The 24,336-nt window shown below is 36.0% G+C and overlaps 1 protein-coding gene across 1 annotated transcript in view; it reads right to left on the reverse strand.

The window, feature by feature from the left end:
* Positions 1–550: 550 nt before the first annotated feature.
* Positions 551–24,336, reverse strand: part of TMEM47 (transmembrane protein 47) — a 29,375-nt gene continuing 5,589 nt past the window's right edge. The window contains exons 2-3 of the mRNA XM_027099054.1: positions 13,935–14,075; positions 551–3,934 (exon numbers count right to left, since the gene is read on the reverse strand). Of these exons, the coding sequence (XP_026954855.1) occupies positions 3,756–3,934; positions 13,935–14,075 (320 nt within the window). The 3' untranslated portion in view covers positions 551–3,755. The remainder of the gene's footprint in view (positions 3,935–13,934; positions 14,076–24,336) is intronic.

Consider the following 24,336-nt stretch of genomic DNA (forward strand, 5'->3'; position numbering starts at 1 on the left):
TATATTTCTTTCCAAGTATACTTAACATTTATCTAATACACAAAGGGTGATGGGAAATTTGGACTTTATGAATTTCTACACATACACATATGCACATTGAAAATTCAGTGTCTAATTAAAAAATAGAAATAATGCAGGAAAGCCTGTTTTAACATACCTTGCAACTACTGAAAACTAAACAAAAACCAAAATAGAGTATCAAACCCTTCACTACTCCTCTTTCTACTTGTGTGATTAGACAATAGGAAAAAGGAGAGCCTACACTATATCTCCTCTCTGTGCCTTTTAAGATAGAAAGTTAAAAAAGACACTTAATATTCTTTCTTTTATTGTTCATATAACTCAGCTGCAGAAGATAGAAAGGATTTGGGAGATAATTTGAAACAAAATATAGTTAAAAAATTTTTTACACAAAATGAACAAAATGTCATATCAAGCTATGTTTTCTAAATAACATATACTTTATAAAAGAGAAAATGAACTGAAGACATGTAATTTAGAAACCTGTTAAAGAGTCCACACAGTAGAGAAGACACAAAGTCAAACCACATCAGTGAAGCCACTTTTATTTTTATTTTTTCCACATAGATAACTTCATGTCAGCTACAAAAATCATGAAATTAAGAACTGATCGTGAAACTGCAAACTCAAAACCACTGGAGTGATAAACAGGTTCCCCCCAGAGGACTGTTAAAAAAACAATAACCAGAATAGCATGAATTCATATTTAAGTATTAAACATGTCATATATTTTAAAATAATAAATATATAACAGCAGTAGAGAAACTAATAGCATAAACAGCATGGAGTATATTTTATTTTTTAAGACAGATGAAATTTCTAGGCACAGTTTTAGGCATTAAAGAGGACACAGAGGCATAGGTTAGTGTGTGCTGCTCTGTACAAAAATACAGTCTGAATAAATTACATTGCTAGCCATACAATTAGACGTCACTTACCAGTCAGTTCATTGCATGTTTAATAATATACAGGTACATGCTAATCCATATATATCATTTGTATTTCAAACACATAGGTCTCTCTATATTTATGTCTTTAAAATTTACATGTTGAACTTACAAAAAGCTAAATTGTTGTGCAAGAAATCCAAATAACTAGCCCTGCTGAGTACTTTATGCTATATGTATGTATGTATCTCTCTCTCTCTCTCTCTAAGATAAACAATGGGATTGTAGTTAATAGTTTGGCTTGTAAGAAAACATTAAACAAACCTAAAGCTGCAAAGACATAATGTTATTGTGAGTGAAAAATTCACTTGTGTTGATTCTGATAGACAAAACAGTATTTTGGATGAGCAATGACAACTTTCATGTTATATTGAACTTGTTAGTAATGAAACACTTTCGGTAGAAATATAGCATAGGGCTCTTCACTGGGAAGGGGAAAAAAGTTATATAAGAAATCTACTTCTCAGTAAACAGCAAATATGTGTGCCTTAGCTTATACTATATTCTGTCACTTTCCAGCTTTTCATATTGACAGAGAATGAAAACTTTGTAAGACTCAAGATATGATATTGTTCTAACAGCACACTGCATCCTCTACTAGGACTAAGAAAAGTGCCTCATTGATGTCAGCACCAAAGTACTGTTTGTCCATTATTCAGGAATAAAGAGATTCTCTCCCAGTAAAGAGTGTTTAGTAGCTGAAATCCCTTTCCAACAAATACCGTTATTTCTCATGCTGCTCTGATAATATGCAATTAACAGCAAGATAGTCTGGCCCAGATTTTACTATTTCTCAAGAAAATTGCTTCAAAAGATTCTATAATAGTAATATCTTTCTGGAAAATTTCCACTCATAGTTTCTTATGATTCTATACAGAATTATATACTTTTATAAAGGTTTCTCTCTAGGATGCATTTAATCATTTTTGTCTGTCATCGCTAAAATAAGAATAAGCCTGGTTTTTCAAATTTACTTTGTGATTCCATAGAAAAGTCACAAGATAAGAGGGTTTTTTTAAGCCTTTGAATAATAAAATAGTTTTGTTTTTTTTCCTGTTGTTTTGGCAACAGTTCTTAAGACAAGCTGAAAGCAGAACTCTGCTTTGGGAGGTAAAGCAAATTATTAAATACTATTGATGTGGTCCTGCTCTTAACAGATTTTGCAATATAACAGAACACAGGTACATTTTAAATGATTTCTCCAATGCTTCTTTCTGCAAGAGGGCCAAATAGTGTCTTTGTTAACAAAAATAATTATTTATAATTTTTATATTAGAACTGTATATTTGATATAAAAATATGTTTACAATTAAACTAACCAAATTTGTATATTAAACAGGATTAACACAAGTTTGCAGTGTAAGACTCGTTGCAAGCTTATTCCCTATTATTGATAGTTCCTTCCATTTGACCAGTCAATAAATGATTCCCTTACTATAAATCCATCATAATTGTGTGCACAAATCAGTTAGCCCATTAGTTAACTTCAGAGGACCAGGTGATAACCAGATGAATTCTACTCCTCTATTGACATTTAGACATTTATATAAATCTATCACTATTCCTTTATTTTTTAATGAAGACATTTAAAATACTTGGAAAAAAAGCAGCCTTCTATTTTAATGAATTTTAAACAAAATGATCATCCTAATTGCTACTCTCTTTTGAACTACAGGGCTTACAGAAGAATCATTAATTTTCAGATTAACACCATTTCAGTTTTTCTTCTTATACAATTCTATTAACACTTTCCAGTGAAACAGTAGAGAACATAGAGCAAAAGCTTTAGGGTATATGCACTTTTGTATGGTAAATAAGTGTGAATACCGATCTAAGCCTCTTAAAAATGTGTACAAGGTTAGTGTTCAAATCACTTCACTAGAGCAAACATTTATTTTATGTGCAAAAGGCAAATGCATGTGTAGGGCTAGGGAATAACTTATTACCATTTATACTAATGGTTCACCTTCTATAAAAATATTTAAGCTTGTTACATATGCACAACTGTTTGCTGTAATGTTTGGTAAGTGATTTAAAGGGTACTTAGGACAAAAGCAACTCATGCATATTTCTTTCTAGTTGCCCCAAGGAAAGTAGAGACTCAATTTTTCCTCATTCTAGATATGGCTGAGGCAAAATTTCTAACCACATAATGAAAAGCACATGTCTCCAAGTCTTGACTTCCTTCCCAGGGAGATGCTGATTGCCAAAGCATAACCTCCCTTTAAAACAAGTATTCTTGAAGGTGGAATATGTATCATTAACCAGTTACATTCAGAACCCCCATTAGATGCTGAAGGGAAGTTCACTTTTCAAGAGTTCACTCAAGCAAATAACCAACGGCCAATGTAGTCACTGGGTGGGATAAGCAGGCGATAAGGACTCTAACAGAGGAATCCTTGTCAGCACAATGGAGCTTCTAAACGTTGCTTATGCCAGCTGCTCCCCTGCAGGCAATAGAAGATTCAGGCATTTCTCATTCCAACTAGTTTCTCACAATGGTTGCTGTCATATAGACCCTTCACTTGTCAAGAAATGTGACATGAACATATTGGAAGTTTGCAGCATTTGCCTATGTCTAATCAGCTCTCTTAATTTGTGCAGGTCCCTAAAATGGATGTAAAAGCTGGTTATGATGTTGACAGCCAAAAGGCAAAAGATATTAAATCAACTGAGCAAACTGTTTGATGCTCCACAAGTGTTTTAGAAAATAGTGACTTAGAAAAGATGCAGATGTAATCCTTTTGTTGGATGGTTGATTTTTTTTAAAATTTTAGACTATTGGTTCTAGTAGTAGTCTTCGTAGTTCTTAGGGTTCAGGCAATAAAGGATGGCACCCCCAAACGAAAATATAGTTGCACCCCAGGCCAAGCCATAACCCCAATTGAACTCATGGTAAATTTTCAAGCTCACAGTTTCAATGAACTTGATTGGGTAAAGGACCAGGCTGCAAACCTGTAAAACAACTAAAAAAAAAGCAAATCAAAATTAGGAAAATGTTATTTACAGGAAATAAAATGATATACAAATATACATATGTATGAGAATTACACTTTAATCAAATAAACAAAAAAGCCAAAAAATTTGAAGCATTGCTTATTCTAGATGGTACACTTTAAAATATTGACAACTTTTTCTGTTTAACACTATTTCACAGTACAGTAAGAATTACTCTATTAATAATTAGCAAATCACTATAATAGTATTTGATGAAATAATTAGTGTAAATTTACTCACTTTACAAACACATATATAATTATCACTATTATGGCAAGTAGTACTAGTTTAGCTAAACTGTTTCACTATACAACACCTGTAAATAGCTTCCCAAGAATAGTGACCCCAAATAGCAGCTAAAAACCCTTGTTATTTATTTATACTCTTGAGAAATTGGGGACTTTGAATTCATCTGTACTGATGAAACCAGTGTACCTGTGATTCAAGATGTGCTTTTGTTGCTGTCACTTCTCAATATCATCTAACTCAGCCCAATATTCCAAGTCCTACCTTGATGTCCTTACTCTGATCAAAAACTATTTTTATTCTTTTCTTTTCATCCAGTCCATACCTCTCATCTTTTAAAATGGGTTCAAAAGTCATCTTTGTCAAGAAGCCACACCAACTTACACCCTTATTAGATATAACAGGTATAAATATATTATATATTTATTCCTCACCTACTTTCAAAAAAGAATTAAGTCTATGAAGGCATGGGAGGTAATCGTACTAGAAAACCTAAGTTAATGATGTCTACCACAATAGGGCACAAAACTTAGCTCTTACTTCTTAGTTAAATCTTAGTTCTTAGGCAGGGCTAAAGGGGAAATGTGATGAGTCATACTTAATAAAATAAAAGAAACCAGTTAATCGGGAAGGGGGAGGTGCTTTTTAAAAAAATAACTAAAATGCAGTCGGTATTTATCCAGTGGATATTTATATGGGAGACACTGGATTATATATGAGGTGATGTCTTCCATTCAAAATCATAACTTTCTATTGGATCAACTATTATATAATTTCTTTTTCTTTTTTTTTTGGCCACGCCGCACGTTTGTGGGATCCCCGACCAGGGATTGAACCCATGCCCCCTGCAGTGGAAGCACAGAGTCCTAACCACTGGACCACCAGGGAATTCCCTTCTATTTTATTTAAATCAATTTAATGAGAATTTATGGGATGCATCTGCCTTATTCTCTACTATATGATGGCTTCCACCTCAAGAGACAATCTTCACCCTGAAAAATCTGAGATATAGTAATATGTGACAGGGATTGGCAAACTACCAAATCTGGCCTGCTTTTTGTTTTTGAAAAAAAGTTATACTGGAACATAGCCAGGCTCATTCATTTATGTACTGTTCACACTACCATGGCACAGTTGAGTAGCTGCAACAGAAACCATGTGGCTCACAAAGCCAGAAGTATTTACTATCTGGCCTTTTATAAAAAGAAAAAAGTTTACCAACCCCTGATATATAACGTAAATTTTGGGTTAAAATAATTATTATTTAACTCATCTTAAAAATACCATAAATTCCAAAAATGTGAATGATTAAGGTGTAGGAGACAAGAATAAACTTTGACACAGTAAAAATGATACAGCTTATTACATTTTTTGAAAACAGCAAGAGGATGGATAGTGTGTTTAATTAAACTGGAATTTCCTGCTTTAAAATCTACTCTCATCTATTCTCAGTACCTGTAAAATATCATTAATACCAATATGACTAATGTTCCTAGAAAGTCTACATTAACAGTCATCTATCTCTGGCATAAGACTGATGAACTACAGAAAACTGATGAGGGGGCATGATTCCTCAAAATTATTACTTTCGATAACGCTCAGACTAGGGGTGAAATGACCTTTCTGGAAGCAGATATAAGAATTCCAAACATTTTTGCCATGTAGCTCAACACTGCTCTGGGCCAGCACTAGCCTACCATACTTCCACATTACTACTGACAGTGGATGGATAAGTAGGTCCATATAACAGGAGAATCTCTCAACATTCAAAACAGAAATCACACGTTGTTTATAGTTTAAAAATCTCAGAAAAAGTTTTAAGTCGTTGTTAGAACAATTAACAGCATATTATATAATCCACACTTCTATTTCCAGCCAGTAAGTGCTAAATGTGTATTAATTTAAAAACTGGCTGGCTCTGTGCCTTTGTGATGGAAAGGGTGCTTTCATGTTTTAAATGTCTTAAAACTAACAAGAAGTCAATTACTATCAACCATGAACTACAGAAAAAAAAAATCCAAAGTTACTAAGTAAATTAAAAAGAAAAGCATTTTTCTCCTTTGGTTTCTATACTCTGGTCACTAGTCAAATCATGACTGATCTTGCCAGGATATGATTGAAATATGAATGTGAATTAGAAACAGTAAAATTCATTTACTCATTCAACAAATACTTGAATGTTTCTAAAGTGACACAGTTTAAGGCACTGGTAACACAAGTTGCTACCCTCATGGCTAGGCACACCATTATCAGTAAATAAATATAGAATACGGCAGGTATTGCTAAGAGACGTGAAAATACAAGAAAGCAAGAAAACAAGACAGAGGGATGCAGGCTGCTCTTTTAGATGAGAGCTGAAGAAGCCCTCTCTGGGGAGGAGTCATTAAAGCACAGACCTGAATGAAGTGAGGGGTGTAGGTCAATGTAGTGGGAAGTGAGCGATCTTGGGTAGAGGGCACAGGCAGTGCAAAACTGATGCAGGAGCACACTGGGTACAGTGGAACATCAGTAAGGATGCTGTGGATGCAGTACAGCGGTACAGAGAGCAAGGAAGGGAACAGCATGAGATGAGATAGAAAAGACAGCCAGAGGCTCATTCAGGAATGGCCTTGTGAACCATGGTCAGGGGTCTGGATTTCATTCTAAATGTGATGAGCAACTGCAAGAGGAATGTGAACAGAGAAGTAAAAACTGATCTGAACTATATTCTAAAAGGATTATACTGCTTCTTTTGTGAATCAGCCAGTTCCTGGAGTGAGGTGTTCACCTATCCTGCTTTTAATATTCATTTCAATGTGTTTTATTTAGCAAATATTTGGTCTTCATGGTATAATATAATGATATAGTTCCCCTCTAGTGGGAAAAGTAGAAACATGACTCCATTAGGCTCCATTGGCTTCCTTCTCTCTCTTGAGCAGCTTTCTTAGAGATGGAACTTTATTGTGTTGTTTGCCAGATGAAAATAACCCTAAAATGCTTTATGCTTCTGAATTATTTTAATCCCTTTGGAATCACTGAGAAAAATGCATGTAATAGCAAAATTGAGAAAAAAATATAATCTTGCATTTGTAAATAATTTTCTTCATTTAATATAATATATAGATGCAGGTTAAAATGTTTCCTTGCCTTTCACAGATGCTGCAAAGGAAACTAACAAACACACCTAGAGTCCAGAACTCAAGAAAATAACACCATACTATGTTTCTACTTTACCACCAATCGATGAAACATAACAGGCATTGGCTGTGGTATTTTCTATGCTCTATCTCAGAGGCATAAGTAAAGTTGTATAGCGTTTTAGAATTTGAAGGGAATTTGAGGTTCATTTTATTCCCCCTCCCTACTTTTTGGAAAAGAGGCAACAAAACTACCAGCCATGAAATTGTGCAGACAGAAACATGACAAGAACTTAGAGGTTCTTGTGTTATTTCTAGTTTTCTTTAAGGGGATATTTTTCAATGTTTTCAATATTGAAATATTCAAAATATTCAATATTCAAATAGTCAATATTTTCTAACATGGGGATATTTCAATATTTCAACAAACATTTATTGGATGCCCACTGCATTCTAGGTGAAAGAGGTAAGACAGATAGGACACGGCCCTTGTCCTCTGATATTTCATACTCTATCGTGGAGACAGACACACAGATACAAACAAATGTGTTCAACAGTAGTAGTAGAGGCATGTTCACTTATAATCCGTTCATCATGTTTATTGAGCTCTAATGATATTCCAAGTACCACTTCTGCCTGCAGAAAGAAGGGAGGGCTTCAGAGACGAAGCACTATTTGAACCGGTTCTTGAAGGATGGACAGTACTCGGTCAGAAGAGAAACATGAAAATACCTCTAGGAAGAAGAAGCAGTTTCCATAAAGCTTGGAGATATAAAAGGCTGTGCCCATAGAAAACTCACATGGGTAGAATGAAGGGCACAGTCACATGGAGATGTTTGGTTTAGACTATAAAAGACTTATTAGCATGTCATAAAAATACAGACTGGTTTCTATAGGGAGACATTTCAGAGGTTATTTGAATTGTAGATGCTGTTGGTACCCTTTCCATATACTCTCATCCTCATAATTTCAGTATATGTCAGCCTGACTTTCGATTGTCAGCACCTGCACTTCTTTGCCTGACTTTTCCTCTGGCCCCAAAAGCTACTTTGCCTGACTCCGAGGCAGGTACAGTGTTCTGGGAAATTACCATTGCTGTTTCCCCATCATCACCAACAGCCCTTACCAATGACTATGAGCATTTGCTTCATAAGTACTCCAATTCCCTAGTCCTTCCAGTGAGGTAACTCTGAGGGGTGTGTTCTGCACTGGTTTCCAAAATTTTTCCAGGAAGATTAAGCTCCAGGTGCTTACAGTGACCACTGGTTTGATAATGTACTCTTTATTGGCTGCCTTCTCTTCCCTGTCTCACTTTCTTTCCATATCCCTTCTTTTACCTCCCAGATTAAGTACTTGCACTTGATTCCTTGCTTCAGATTCTGCCTCTGGGGAAACCAAAGGAACAAGTGACAAGACCAGATTTGTATTTCAGAACTACATCTCATGTGTTTGTATGCAAGACAGCCTAAAAGGGAGGAGACTGGAGGAGGACAGGCCCCTAGGAGGTTAGTCAGTGCATGGATTCCTGTGCACAGTGATGACTAAGGTAACATCAGTGGGAAAGGTCAGGGAAAGTAAAGACTATAAAAGAAAAACTGAGTAACTGGATTCCAGGAAAGGGAAAGGAAGGAGTCACATAGACAGTTTAACTCAGACGTTACCACAGAAAAATAAATTAGGGGGAAGTTCAAATTTGGGAACTGAGATGTTGCACTTGAGGAAGAGTTATATCCTCAACTAACTCAGTAATGGTGGTGTATAAAAAGAAACTACAGACTTAGAAGATAATTTAAAGACAGAATTGATAGGACTATCCAGCCAAGTCCCCTAAATATCAAATTTACATAAAGGAAACAATATTTGTAGAATAAAAAACATTTGCCCATGAAAGGTTAACATGAAGCTATCAATTTCTCTCCTTTTTAATTTAATCTATAACTACTTAAAATTAAGCAGTACATATGAAATGAATTTTGATGGTGATACTGTAAACTGTTCTAACCAAAGGGTAGTTTGATATGGATAAAGATCTGTGAATAGAACTCCTTTTTAGTTTGAAATATAAGCTGGACACTGATTTTTCTGTCAAAATCTAGACTTGAAATACCTCCAGCCATCTCCTTGTGCCTGACAGGATGGAGAGGAGGGCTGCAATACACAAGCCTCTAATCAGAGATGGAAAGCAGGTGCAGGACCCCCTCCCAAAATATCCCCATTCTGCATAAATAATCATTTAGAGGAGGCTTTCTGCAGATATAACAGAAAGGAACATCCTCAATAATACAATTAGTGGGGATTCTGTCATTTAAAATCTGAATTATGAAAGACTCAGATTTTTCTGCAACTTGTCTTAAAGGCCATGGGGGAGAAAAAGGAAACAATCATCCTAAGTCCCAGTGGGGCATAAAAAGATCTGCAAAACCATACAATAAGAGAAAAGGACCCAGAAAAAGGCAACCCCTCTAATTTCACCAAGTCTTTAGTGAGAACTAGATGTCAGGTATCAGAATCTCCTCATGCATTATCTGTCATTGTCAGTTACACAATAAAAAACATGCTATAGTCAACTGTACTGGACATGTGCACAGTTTTCATGATGTACTATGTTTCAGTCATGCTGTACTGATCAGTTTGTGGTCTTTGTGACACCTTGAGTTGCTGCCATCCTTCAGGTGTTGCTCCCAAGACATGGAGTAACTGGAGTTACAGGATGGACTCCAACTGCAGTACACAGTTGGCAGCTGAATTAAAAATTCAAGGCTGGGGCTTCCCTGGTGGCGCAGTGTTTGGGAGTCCGCCTGCTGATGCAGGGGACACGGGTTGGTGCCCCGGTCCAGGAAGATCCCACATGCCGCGGAGCGGCTGAGCCCGTGAGCCATGGCCGCTGGGCCTGAGCGCCCGGAGCCTATGCTCTGCAACGGGAGAGTCCACAACAGTGAGAGGCCCGCGTACCGCAAAAAAAAAAAAAAAAAAAAAAAATTCAAGGCTGATTCGGCTTTTATTTTTCTATGTGTTATATGTACCCAAGTACAGATAACTCCTGAAACCTCACTTGGGCTCTCAAATTAGAGAGCTGCCCTGAATTGAAACCCTGGCTCTGCAACTTACTAGCTGGACAACACCAGACAATTACTTAACCTTTCTGAGGCTGCTTCTTCACTGATAATATGAGGAAAATAAATACCTAATCTTAAGACTGTTATAGCAGAGATAGCAGTGTGCTACAGGTCTAGCAGTATGACACATGGTAGGTGCTCAGTTAATTATTATTATCATCAACAGTATCATTATAGATAACATCTTATTCTGAAGTCTAAATTTGTAGGACCGAAGGTAGAAGAGTTGTGGAACATAGGACAATGTTTTAGATGGGTTGCAGCGATGGCTGCCTCTTAGATCTTCTAGCAATTATTCAAGCAGGTAGCAAACCCACCCTAAATCAAGGACCTCAGAGAAAAAAAGAAGACAAGAAAACCTCTAAAATTTGTCTGGCTGTGTTTATAAGACTTAATCATCAGCTTTTAGTAAAAACCCTTTAAGAGTATATTATCTAACACCAAGATAGTGAAGTTGCATACTATAGGCACCCAACATACATTTGTTAAATAAATGAATGAAAATATGGATATATGAAAAATAATCTTTACAACTGTTACTTTTTTGAGCTGTTTTGGTCTTAGATTTGTGGTCACAGGGAATTTGCTGCTTCATAAATTGCCAACAGAGAAATGGTTTAAGAAAAAACAAATTACAGTTAGCTAGCTGTTTTCATGCCTGTTTTTCCCTATCAGATTATAAACCACATTCCTCAGTCTTCTTTCCGTCATTCACTCAGCTATTTACTGAGTGCCCCAGAGTACCAGGCACTGCATATGGTACTGAATTAATGATGTAGTTCTGCGTAGAAATGTTTCCAAGTGGTAGTGCTATGTCTGTTTTGATTTTATGTACTGCAAGTTTCAGCAGAAGCAAAAAAAAAAAGAATATTTCTTAGTTGAGATAAGTATCATTCCCTATGTGTGTGAATACCAAGATAAAGCCTAATATTATTTGGAGAAGAAAATATTGTGAGAAAAGTGGAGAAATACAGACCATTTTCAAGCAGACCAGGATGAGTAAAAAGGGAAAATAGTCCCAAATACACATTTACAAAGAATCACTAAACTGGTGAGACAAGCCAACCACTCGAATAAGTATGTTTCCTAAGAAGCAAGCAAGATAAACAACCATGATTTTTAGCTAGCATTGTTTCAAGTAGGCAGATTTTCCAACTTTGTTAATCTTACATCCAAATCATAAATGGATTATTATGTTTAATAAATATCTTTTCCAGAAGTCAGCTACAGGCAACTCTTTAATGGCTTTTGCAGATGGGAGAGAGAAATTTTTTCATGACATGTTTCAAATAACCAGTAAGTTTTACCTTGCTTATATGCAAAGTGAACGCTAAACTAATGGTTATTTCAAGAAAAGCTTCCATAAGCAGTCTCAAAAGAGAATGAGTAAAATTAAATCTCAGCACATGTACAGTTTTAAAATGTAGCAGTATAATGCTCATTTTCGGTCTCGGCAGGTAGAATAATACTGTATGAATGTTGCTTTAGGGATTCGTCTCGTTATTTTATAATTTACTAATATTTGTGGCAGCGAGAGTTAAATCAAAATCTTTTTTTGACCAAATCCATTACCTTTAACTTATACTCATTTACAATATGTTTTCTGTTACAACCAGTGCTTATTTTCACATTTTCACAAATTTTGCTATACTTGGGAAAAACTATAGAACTTTTTAAGAAAAAACTGGAACTTCCAGTTATTTCTGTAAGAAAGTTTATAATAGGTGCTTTAAACAACAGATTTCTTTATAGATTCTGCATATGCCATTATAGAGTAAGTTAAAGGCTAAATGGGATAGTAACTAGGTAGCACAATAATACTGGATATTTATAAGAGAATGTCTAGACTGTCTCTATATCTTCATAAATCAGAAATATGAGTATTCTAAAAATTATTCAAAACATAATTCCAGTTTTAAAGAACTGTATATCATTTCAGAACAATTTATCAAGAAATTCTATTATAATTGACTCTAATCACTATGTTAATAAATCCTAGCTGCAAAGATAAACTTATACTATAATTAAAATATCTAAGTTATTTCATTGTAAAAATAGGAAAAGAGCCGTGGCAAATTCATGAACTGAGAAATAAACTGCAGAATGATGGAATCTTTAGGAGAATCTTCATGTTATACTAAATTATTCACAATAGAGACCTTTATTACATGAGATCAACAATATAATGATATTGTGGCCACCGCCTAAGACTTCAAAATATTTTTTGTAATAGTGTTTTCTACTCTATTAGAAAGTATCTGTCATGCTATTTAGCCAGTTTTATAGGTGTCTCAATATAATGTCCAGTCCATAATAGGTACCCAATAAAGAGTGAATGAATGAATGAGGGATCCAGTAGTGAATGAACCACCCGTTTAGGATTCAGTAGCCTCCTAGCCCCAGGTCCACCAGTAACTACTATGTGATCTTGAGCACATCACTTAAGAGATTTTAATTAGATCTATTTCTACATTCTTTCAGCCCTGTGGACCGTTGTTTTTATGACCCTTGCATTCTGACCAGTCTTCATGGGTATAAGAAGATGAACACAAACAGCAGGGGGCAGCAGAACACTTCTGATTTTATAATTTTAGACCAAATGACCCTTCAAATCCTGAGAAATTTCATCTATTCCCATCTTTAAACAGCTTTAAAAAATCCATCTAACAGGCTAGATGGTTCTCTCAGTGTCTTCATTGTTGACAGTCACAGGGGCTTATTTTGCAGTCTTCAAATCAGATATGACTGACAGGATAAATTGAAGGCACCAACAAGAATATTTCAGTTTCAGTCATTTATAAGAATATTTAAGGAGATCCTTATAAATGAAACTTAAACTCATATCAAATAATGTACTGGGCTTTTAGTCTTATAAGCCCCTTTTCTAAATAGCTCCCTGACTTTTAGTAAAAGTTCCATTTTACCTGGGTTGATATTTTAATCCAAGCTGTGCTTCATAGAAAGATGGGTTGCTAAATTAATGAATATGCCATTGAACTCAAATGATTGAGTTGTCTGACGGGTCACGTTAAACATTATGATTTTTCAGTATAACCATGTTTATTTCAAAACAGATTTATACCTTTAAGAGTACACATATTGGAATTTTTTTTCAGTTTTATGTCAGAAAAAAACAATTTTGCCTTAAGATCACCAAGGGGGCAGTAAAAGGAGGAAAAAAATACTGGATGTGAAGAAAGACTGTTGGTAAACACATCTGCTGCAATTCCTAAGGCAACAGCCCTTGTCAAGAGCCATTATTTATTCGTGTTTTAGTTCGAAGTTTAGAAATTGCCACTGTGCTCTGTGAAATGCTTAACACATTGAAAACTGATACTATGATAAACCTGTAGCCAATTTACCTTAAAATATAACAAATGCCTCTTGATCTGTAGGTAATACAGCAGCCACATTACTGTTTCTGCATGAGAAGGGAGGATGGTAGAAAGGTTCATGAAACTTTAATGTTTGAAAGTAATGAATATATTTACCTGCTGCAAAAAGCATGACAGCAACAGGTCTGTAGAAGCGCCTTCGAGATCCCACGCAGATGGAAATCAAACCCACCAGGAATGCAATGAGAATGATGGCAGCACCGCCCAAGAGTAAAGCCAGAGTAGCAATCTGCCAATCTGGAAAGAAAAAAGAAAGGCATTGCTTTTTTCAAACAGTACACTATGCTCAGCCGCAGTCACCTTGCTGCAGCTAAATAGACGTGATTTTACTGCATACCAAGCATCCTTTGGGATTTGAGATGTTTTGCAACCAAAATTACTACAAATGTCCTTATTCAGAAAAGTCTCCTACACTAAGCTAAACACAGTTGGGTTTTTTTTAAAATCTTTTTTATCCATGTACCCAAATCTCACTTATCCTTCCAGACCCACCTTGAAATCTTCGCTAAGCACAGTTTTTAGACCACAGGTTTGCCATGCTTTTCTTCCAAGGACTCTATTAAGCATTCATGCTAAATTGGTGCCCCCTGCACAACCTATTGTCATTATTATTATTATTTAATTTTCTATTGAACTGTAAAGTTCACAAATCATAAGTATAGAAAGTAGAGGACTTGATGAATTTCATGTATATTTACACACCCACGTAACCACCACCCAGATTAAGATAGAGAACATTTCTATCACCCAGAAAGTTCCCTCATGCCCCTCCCGAGTCAATTATCACCCTTCTACCCAGGCTACGAACCAACATTATTTACGTATTAGATTTGCCTTTTCTTAAACTTTATATAAATGGTATCAATTCTTTGATGTCTGGCTTTTAAGTCTGTATTTATTTTCTGTCTGGCTTTTATGTCTCTGATATTCAACCACGTTGATGCATGTGGCTGTAGTACATACTCTTTTTTTTATTGCTGTGCTTTCTTAGAAAGCCTTCCTTTGCACACACACACGAAAAACCCAACTTTTTAATTGCCTTTCTCTCCCTCCCCCGCCCCCAACTAAAACAACTCCCCCAGCAAATTAGCATCAGGAAGATTTGTTGTTTGTTTTTTCCTCTTCTCTTTCCTTTCATTCTAATCTTACTGTTGTATTTACCACCATAGGGATGGTTTCTGAAAGTAAGTATTCCCAGGGTGCCAGAATGGACTCTAAGTGGCTCCTTGGCTCCTTTCTTCATTCACACGCGTTAACAGTAAGCATATACTAACCACTTACTATGTGCAGGCTTCTGTACAGATACTTTGAGTCTCCCATGCCCTGAATGAAACCGAAACCTCACTGAAATGTATTTGTTATTTCTTATAAAATAAAGATTTAGAAAGAGTATGACACAAAACTGGCCCATTTTCCATTTTATAAGAGTAGAATGTTCTCTAAGAAGTAAAGTGAATATATAAAAGCACTATCCAGCTTAGGAAGCATCACAGAAAATGACACTGTGGAGAACATTCTTTCGTGGGTTTTGTTTCAAAGTCCCAGGCTGCCTCTTCTGGTCCTCACTTTAATGTATGTGCAAGAAATAAAAATAGACTTTAACCCATGGTTAAATTGCAATGCAGTCTATCCAAAGTCAAGAACTCATGATATTTTGATGCTGCACTCTGAAATTATCCCTCCAGACAGCTCCCAAAGTGCACTCTTTACCACTGCAGGATAAGGGACAAGTAGAGGAACCTACAATGCCCTAAGATTTCCTTCTTTTATTCACACTTGTATAACCCTGCCTCAAGCATCCTCTTCCACATCCTCTCCTCCTAATAAATTCTGGAAATACAGCTGGCACTGAACTAGAACTCGCACAGCATTCAATAAACAAACAAACAAGGGAGAAAACAGAACAAGTCCATACTCCTTAAAATATAAAGATGAATCACAAGAAAGTGGAGAGCATTTTTTTATGCCATCTATTTGTAACAAAGCAATATAACTTCAAACAAAAGTATATCTGGCTTTCAACTAGAGTTTAAAAGGATAGCCATACTGTGGGGTTTTTTTGTTGTTGTTCCATAAAAGCATGTAGCTTTGAATTAAAAAAACAAAAGAACAATCCTTACATTTGGAAGTCTCTAAATTTTTTTGAAAAAGTTTATGCATAGCACAATTTTATTGCACTTTAACATAATAAAAATCCTTCTGAAAAGTTATAAGTTGAAATTTCTGAATAATAAATCAAATTTTCATTATATCTAAATGTTTGAGGTACAAAAAAAATAATAATAAAATCAATCCATCCAGACATCAATCAAATTCCTGGAGGCTTTAAGAGCCAATGCTGAACATTTTCTTGTTGGAGTATTACTTTCATAAAATGAGTATTGCTTTTAGCAACTTACTCCAATTTATTTTAAATGAATAAGAATTTTGAAAGTATCAATTTTGTTTAAATCAAGATACAACTTATTCACTCACTTTAAAAATATCTTAAAAATAAAAGCACAAGATTGCTTTTTTCCAATCAGCTCTTTCACATAGCCCAAAAGGCATAAAATGTCATACATTTGACTATTTCTACTTTTCAATCCAAAATAAAACAGGAATTTTGATCAATTTTCTCTACTTTAAATATCCTCAAAGAATAGCTAAAATATATGTATTTATTTGCATTTTGTAAAGAACAAGACTAAGAAAAAAATTGGCAAACTTTCCCTCTAAAGGGCCAGATATTAAATATTTTCGGCTTTGTGAGTCATGGTCTCTGTTGCAACTACTCAAGTCTGCCGTGTTGTGTGAAAACAGCCCTAGGCAGTATGTAAATAAAAGGAGCATGGTTGTGTCCCAATAAAACTTTATCTACAAAAACAAGTGGTGGTCTGTCAGGCAATAGTTTGCTGACCCCTGGTCTATACCTCATCTATATCTATATCTATATCTATATCTATATCTATCTATCTATCTGTCTATCATCTATCTATTGATTGATTGATAGAATGTGTTTTTTTTTAATTAATTTATTTATTTTTGGCTGCATTGGGTCTTCGTTGCTGTGAGCAGGGGGGCTACTCTTCGTTGCAGTGCGCAGGCTTCTCATTGCAGTGGCTTCTCTTGCAGAGCATGGGCTCTAGGCACATGGGCTTCAGTAGTTGTGGCACATGGGCTCAGTAGTTGTGGCTCGTGGGCTCTAGAGCACAGGCTCAGTAGTTGTGGCACACAGGCTTAGTTGCTCCTCGGCATGTGGGATCTTCCCAGACCAGGGATCAAACCCGTGTCCCCTGCACTGGCAGGGGGATTCTTAACTACTGCGCCCCGCAAGGAAGTCCTCATGTACCATTTTAAAATGTTGAATTTTCTTTTAGGTAAAGGCCTCTCAGACAATAATAATTTCATAATGAAGTCAATTTGATTAATGAGTAATACAGGAGTGGAAAGTGATGCATATCCAGCATAACAATAGAAAACTGCAAAAAAAAAATCCTAATTTCACATGTTGAATTTCCTTAAAATAGTAATACTTTATTTCATACCGCAAGCCAATAAAATGCAATAGAAGCTACAGGAGAATAACAAGTATTAAAAGAGACTAGAACCTAATTAGGAGGGGAACCTCTTGTAGCAAAGGAAATAGTTCTAAAAAGTAGATGAATACAACCAGTTCTGATTTTCTTCTATATGTCCTGTATTTAATTTTAAGTATTGAGGCTGTGGCTAATGAGAAAGTCACTTTAGACATAAAGTCAAAAAGGAGCACCAGTCACCAGCATCTCCACAGTTATGATATTGCTACCCTTCCCTTTGGTCCACAACCATAGCTATGCCTGCTCAAACAGAAAAGCCATTTTATTTTCCAAGAGACTAGAATTGGGCCACATATGTCTGCCACTGTCCTGGCCAGAAGCTGGGGCTTAGACTGAAGTACTGAGGCTATATCTCTGGTGGACGGTGCCAAGTTTCGGGATTGCTGTCATTATACCCATTTGGAATGATTCACTTGGGCAGGTTGCCCAGGACCAAAGCTTTAACTCGCTGACCAGTTGAACATCAATCAGTAAGCTGAAAAAGCAGTTTGAAATGGCTACCATAGTCAAGGAGGCTCAGGGTAGTTTTTAAGGTTCAGCACTAGGCACATTGGAGCTGAGAACAGTGCACGTGGCATTGTGTCTCTTTCAGTAAACAGCAACAGAATCCACTGTCCAAATATTAGGACCTGCCTCACAGATGAGTTAAAGCCAGGGACTATGCAGATAGGTCTGATACCATTTTCCTCTTTCTTACTGAACAAGACTAGGAGATGGGGAATAAAACAAGTCAAAAATACTTTTATAGATACCTACTAATGGCCATTAAAATAATAGGCTGGGATTCATGTTTACAAAGACATGTATTTACTTATCTACCAAATGTAGATTTAACAAGAATATATACATATAAAATATTTTGCTATATACTACAGGACTCGGGCAATTTTACATTAATACTATAATAAATGACTGGAAAACTATACATGAATCATTTTTTCCATTAGAAGGTTTGCATGCCACAAATACTTGCTATCCCATATTCAGTGTTTGCAAAACAAAATGTCATAAAATTCTCAATTTTCAGCTCCATTTCTTCAAAAAAAACATTATTTTAAGTTCTCATAATTTGTTAATTTCTATATCAATCTTAGTCCCCCAATTTTATAGCCCTCACAGTATTTAATCAGATGAAGTGTTAAGAGTCCTTAGATTTATTACTCGGCATTAGTTTTATACATTTCTATAAATGATATACTGATACTGTAGTGGAGCAGTGAACGTAAACCAGCTCTGCAGAACATCAGTGGCCATGGTTCTGTTTTACACACTGCAGTGCTCTGCACAAGTAAAATTGCTCATTGTTCAAAGTTGGGCCACCTGATTTGAAATCTGAGTTTGGTTTCTAAGACCTGAGAGAACAAGTGATAATAGGTTTGGAGGAAATAATGTACAACCTTGGTCCATAAACTGGTTAGGTCTCAAGTGGGCTGGGAGGGATGTTTTGGATCCGGAAATGAAACCTGAAATGAGGCTGGCATAGTATCTGTCAGGTTCCACTTAAGAGTATTTTGGCAAAACTGACACAGTGACACACCGGATGCATTGGAACTGTACCTACAAAAGCCAAGGCTAAAGATAAGTATGTGCTTCCCTATGACAGCTTTCTCTAACAGAAAAAAGATAAAAGAAAAAAGGAAAAAAATAATTAAAATAAATAAATATTTTTAGATAAAAGACAAACACACAATGTTATACTTTCCCCCGCAGCTACAGAACAAAAATTGGGCAGTCCATATGTCAAAACATCAAGTCCAACATTAATGTGCAACTCAGGAACTAAATTCAAATCCTCTTTCTAAGTATTTTTATTAGCGGGTGCCACAGTTTCCAATGTCTATAAATGATTTAGTATTCTGCAGAATTGTGCTGACTTACTTTACAATCTAATACATGAGACTGGCCTGAAATTGCTACTGCATTATGAAAATTCTATGGGCCACATTATAACTGCCAAATTGGAGAATTCACATTCCCTTGGGGAATTCACGGTCAAAATTTACTTCCGATTTTCAGGAAAAGCAAAATCTAAATGATGATACATTTTCCACACTTTTGAGCCAAGGTCAGTGTACCACACCAGTGCCTAAAGCTTTCCTCCACCCGTCTCATTTCAAAACCTTTAACTCATCAGACACTGGCTAATTTATTTACCTCTGCAGGTATTGTTTATACGCTGAGATTAGTTCTACTGTACGTAAATTCTTGAGCACACAATTGTCACTTCTTCTAGGAAATTAGATATAATTAAAAAGCAATGAAGACATACATTTTTAACCTTATAAATTCAAGTCCCACAGCAGGAGTGGGTGGTACTTCCCCGAGTGTATTCTAATATTTTAATGCACAATTCTCACTATTCCTATAATTCTCATCAGAAAGTAAAATATTGATTTTCATAACTTTTATAATCACACTGAAATGTGCCAGAAAGGCACTTATATTTTTACCTTTGGATTCTCCAAAAGAATATTCACCAAAATGATATCCATAACTGCAATCAAAATCATTCACTACTCAACCTAGAAGAGTAATCTTTTCTGTCATCTTGACGCTATCTCACAAGCCATCCACAAGTTCTCCTTAAAGTTACTCTGCATGTGGCAGATGAAGTGGAAAATCGGAACCATTTGTGAGTGAGTTTAAACTTAGTTTTCTTGGCTAAGTTGCATCCTGACCTAAATCCGTCAGCATTGCGTTAATTTTCCACTGTTCCATGGGATACAGACACAAGCAAAGGCAGCCAAAAGAAGAATCCGGATTCTAATTTCAATAATTAAAATGACCATCTCCTTTTTCAAACAACTAATATCAAAACTAACATTCACATGCAAACAAATATTTATGGCAAACAACTACGTCTTTCATAAAATGACAAACAGTATAGACACTGTGTACACCGAGCTGCACACAGTCAAGTGGAATGTCAGAGAAGCACCTACTATAAAACCCATGTTAAGTTGGCAACAATATGATTTAAGTCTCACTCTTTAGGCCCATTTATGGATAAAAAAATGTGTCAGAAATACAGCGCCAACCTGATTTTAAGCACATAAATTACCCCAGGTAACCATCCAAATACATAATGCAACAATTTTAATGACCAAAGTGCAGGTCAATTTTACCAAAATTTTGGAAAATTCTGGGGGTCCAAGAGTGCCAAACAGGTTATTAATTTTCAATCCATGACAATTTCATTCAAGACTTCTGAGTTGTTTTGTGTTGATGTTTGAAGAACACACATACTTTTTTCTTTACAAATAAAGGGGCACTTTAGCTGCTTCACAGAATTCTATCACAGAAAATTTGGGGAAATGTAATTTATCATCTAAACACCATAACATAGTGTTTTTTTCCCCAAATAAAACCATTGTATACACTGCTTAGCCAAAGCCCTGCTATTAAAGTATGTTTCAGTATTTAGACAAAAAAGAAAGACACCATCACTGCTAATGGCTGCTGTTTCTTACCAAGTATTATATTAAAGATTTCGTTAGCATTTGATGGTAACTAGTATTATCTAATGGGTACTGGTATTTCTCAATAGTAATTCCTAATCATAGTACATATATAAACTTGTGATGTGTTTGTTACATCAAACATTGTTCTTCTCTACTCTTTGGAAAAAACCTAAGAAGGTTACAATTTGGAAAACTTGGTTATTTGGAAAAACGAGAAGAAAACCCATGCCAAGACTAGGAGTGGGTGACCTGCCTCTAAGCAACTAAAAAGCTTTTGTGATGGGTTTAGCGTAGCTAATAATAAAGAGCAGATGGAAGGCAGCCAGCCAGTCACCCACGATCAGTATTAAAACACCCCCCAGTAAATATGGAGGGATAAATTTGGCAAGCTAGTGCCCCCACCAGTTCCCTGTTGGCAAGCTTCTTTAGATGAGAGCCCTTCTTCTACCCCCCTGCAGAAGGTGAATTTATATTTATTTCCTCCTTTATAGTACTTCGTACATTTGTATTATTTCATTAATTTGTTTAAAAGAAACTTTCATTCATCACCTTGCTCTCACCACCAGAACGACTGGCTGATTTTGTACCAGGACAATGCTTACTCCCTGCTAGGAAATCAATGAATATGTTTCAATGAAGTTAACTACTTGGATACATACGAGAAGATAGAAAAAGGCCTCCTGGGACATTTCTATCTCTCTTTAAGTCACCTACTAGTGCTAGGAAAAGACTCCAGGTTGCCTTCACAAAGCACTATGCATTATGATGAACATTTGGTTTCAGGACCATAAAACATGACAGAAATAAAACTTCTTCTGATGGAAATTTGAGTCCTTTTGTGGATGTGCCTTTTCATGCATAGAGAATATGTGACTCGGAGTCCCAACTTCTATTTTTTTAACATCTTTTTGCCTAATACGCATATATTTTGAAAAGACGATCAATATTTGTGACCTTATCTTGAAACATGGCTCATTAAAACTATCATTTTAAATCTCACAACAGTTAATAAGCTGGTAGAGATAAAAATGATCTAGATATTTTTTTTCCTGGTTTTCTGGAAACCATGGATGCTTCATTTTTGTAGGGGTTATTGTTTGTTTAGTTTTGTTTTGTTTTATTAATAGGAGTCTTTGGTGCCAAAGGCAAGACTACAATAGAACAGAAAATTGATGGTCTACTTATGTCTCAAAATCCCAAACAAATATAGGAGCAAAAAAGGGTAAGGAAGGTGTCCTTGTCTAATTTTCAAGGGAGATGATCCAATACTTTAAAAAGACTGGTAAGATTTAACTGTCCATGCCTTTGACATGTGAGGATGAAATTCTGCTTAAGGAAAAATCTGTCTCATAAATAAGTGTATCTTAAAAAAAAAAAATAAAGCCAGAACGCAATAATAAGTGTTTTTTGTTTTTGTTTTAATCTTTATTTATTTTTTGGCTGTGTTGGGAATCCACTGCTGCGTGTGGGCTTTCTCTAGTTGCAGCGAGCGGGGGCTACTCTTCATTGCAGTGCGCGGGCTTCTCATTGTGGTGGCTTCTCTTGTTGTGAAGCATGGGCTCTAGGCGCGCAGGCTTCAGTAGTTGCAGCACACGGGCTCAGTAGTTGTGGCATGTGGGCTCTAGGGCGCATGGGCTTCAGTACTTGTGGTGCGCAGGCTCAGTAATTGTGGCGCATGGGCTTAGTTGCTCCGCAGCATGTGGGATCTTCCCGGACCAGGGAGTGAACCTGTGTCCCCTGCATAGGCAGGCTGATTCTTAACCACTGTGTCACCAGGGAAGTCCCCCAGAATGCAGTAATAAGTTGATAGGAAAAATCAGTCTCTTGATAAATAAATGTATCTTTAAAAAAAAAATAAAGTCAGAATGCAGTAATAAGTTGATCCAGTGAAATTTATATGCATATAATCAAGTTAAGAAACTTACATGGCTGGCTTCCACAGACTTTTGGAAGTGTTTTTCAACTTAAAATCAAGCAGTTGTTTTAAAGAACCCTATCATAGAGAAACTTAAAGAAAAAGAAGTTTTCATTGATTTTTAAGGACTAGCCATGGTAACAATGTAAAATTTGATGATAAAAAACATCTAAAACTTAATGGACTTGTCAACATAAATGAGTCTATTTGAAGACTCTTTAAATTCTATGGGAAATCAAATCTTGGATGATAAATAATCTTCTGAAAAGTAGACAGCTGTTTCACATGCAGTCCTTAACTTCTTCATCGAAAATTCCATACATGATAGTATTCAACAATCCTTCAAATACCAAGAGATAGTTATCTGCAATATTACTGGAAATTCTGAAAACCCACCCTGCAAAAATACTATGGCTAAGTACAATCTCTCTATTGAGTCTTTAATATTCTGTCTTGCCTTATTTTTCTTGTCCATGCAATAAATTTAATCGGGCAGGATTATTTTTTAAAATCTTTTCTACTCCAAATGTGCTGTGATTCTGTGACTCAACATATGGGCAATTATCAAGAGAAGAATCATGTTATTAAAGTAGTGAAAAAACAAGCAAACAAAAAACATCCCTGCAATTCTCATACCTTTCTAGCACTACAAAACTTGGCTCCTGTATGGAATTGTTACATTTTAGTGTTCATGTACAAACCATCTTGTCAGACTCATACAAAACCTTCTAAGAAAGGCTAAAATTTTATCATGAAGTAGCAAATTAAGAGTTCAGATTCTTAATCAGTTTGATCCTTGATCATTTGAGACTATAATCCAAAAATGACCTAAGGTTGAATATATAGAGAGAAAAACGTTCTCTATTTTGTAGACAGGTTAAGTTTTTGAGGTCATTTGATTCCAAATCTAGAGTAATCCCATACAAGCGACTAATCATTAAAGCCATGTGTTGGTTGAGGGCAGTTTTTGCCCCAGCCAAATGTTATTTATACAATTGATTCAAAGTTCTTAAAGAAAGAAGCTATGTAGTTGTCTTGGTTCTTCAGAGGCAGTAAAGAAAGAATGCAGATTTCCGGCTAGACTCCAGTGTCAGACTATACTTGCACATGTGGCCCAAGAGCATTTCCTATCCTACATGCTCTTCTACAATGTGACCTTGCCACTGCTCCATCAAGAAGTAGAGCCCAATTCTCCTCCCCTGGAATCTGGACTATACATATGGCTCCTCTGTGATTTCCCAGGCTGCTTTAGACAGAGACTGGTTCTCTTTGAACCCTTGCTCTCAGCAAAACTACTCATCCTGTAAGAAAAGAAGTCCAACTATGCTGAGACCATCATGCTAGAAAGGCCAGTCCCAGCTGAGTCCAGCCTCCCAGCCATTCCCAACAATAAGTCAAACCCCATGAAACCATTTGGAAGAAGATCCTGCAGTTCCAGATGTTCTAGTTTCCAGCCATTCAAATCACCCTCAGCTCCAGCTCCACACATCCTGGAGCAGAGACAAGCCATCCTCATTATGCCCTATCTGAATTCCTGACCCACA

The sequence above is a fragment of the Aethalodelphis obliquidens genome, unplaced genomic scaffold (genome assembly GCF_003676395.1).
Source record: "Aethalodelphis obliquidens isolate GAN/ISIS:26980383/991018 unplaced genomic scaffold, ASM367639v1 scaffold127, whole genome shotgun sequence".
Taxonomy (NCBI): Eukaryota; Metazoa; Chordata; class Mammalia; order Artiodactyla; family Delphinidae; genus Aethalodelphis; species Aethalodelphis obliquidens.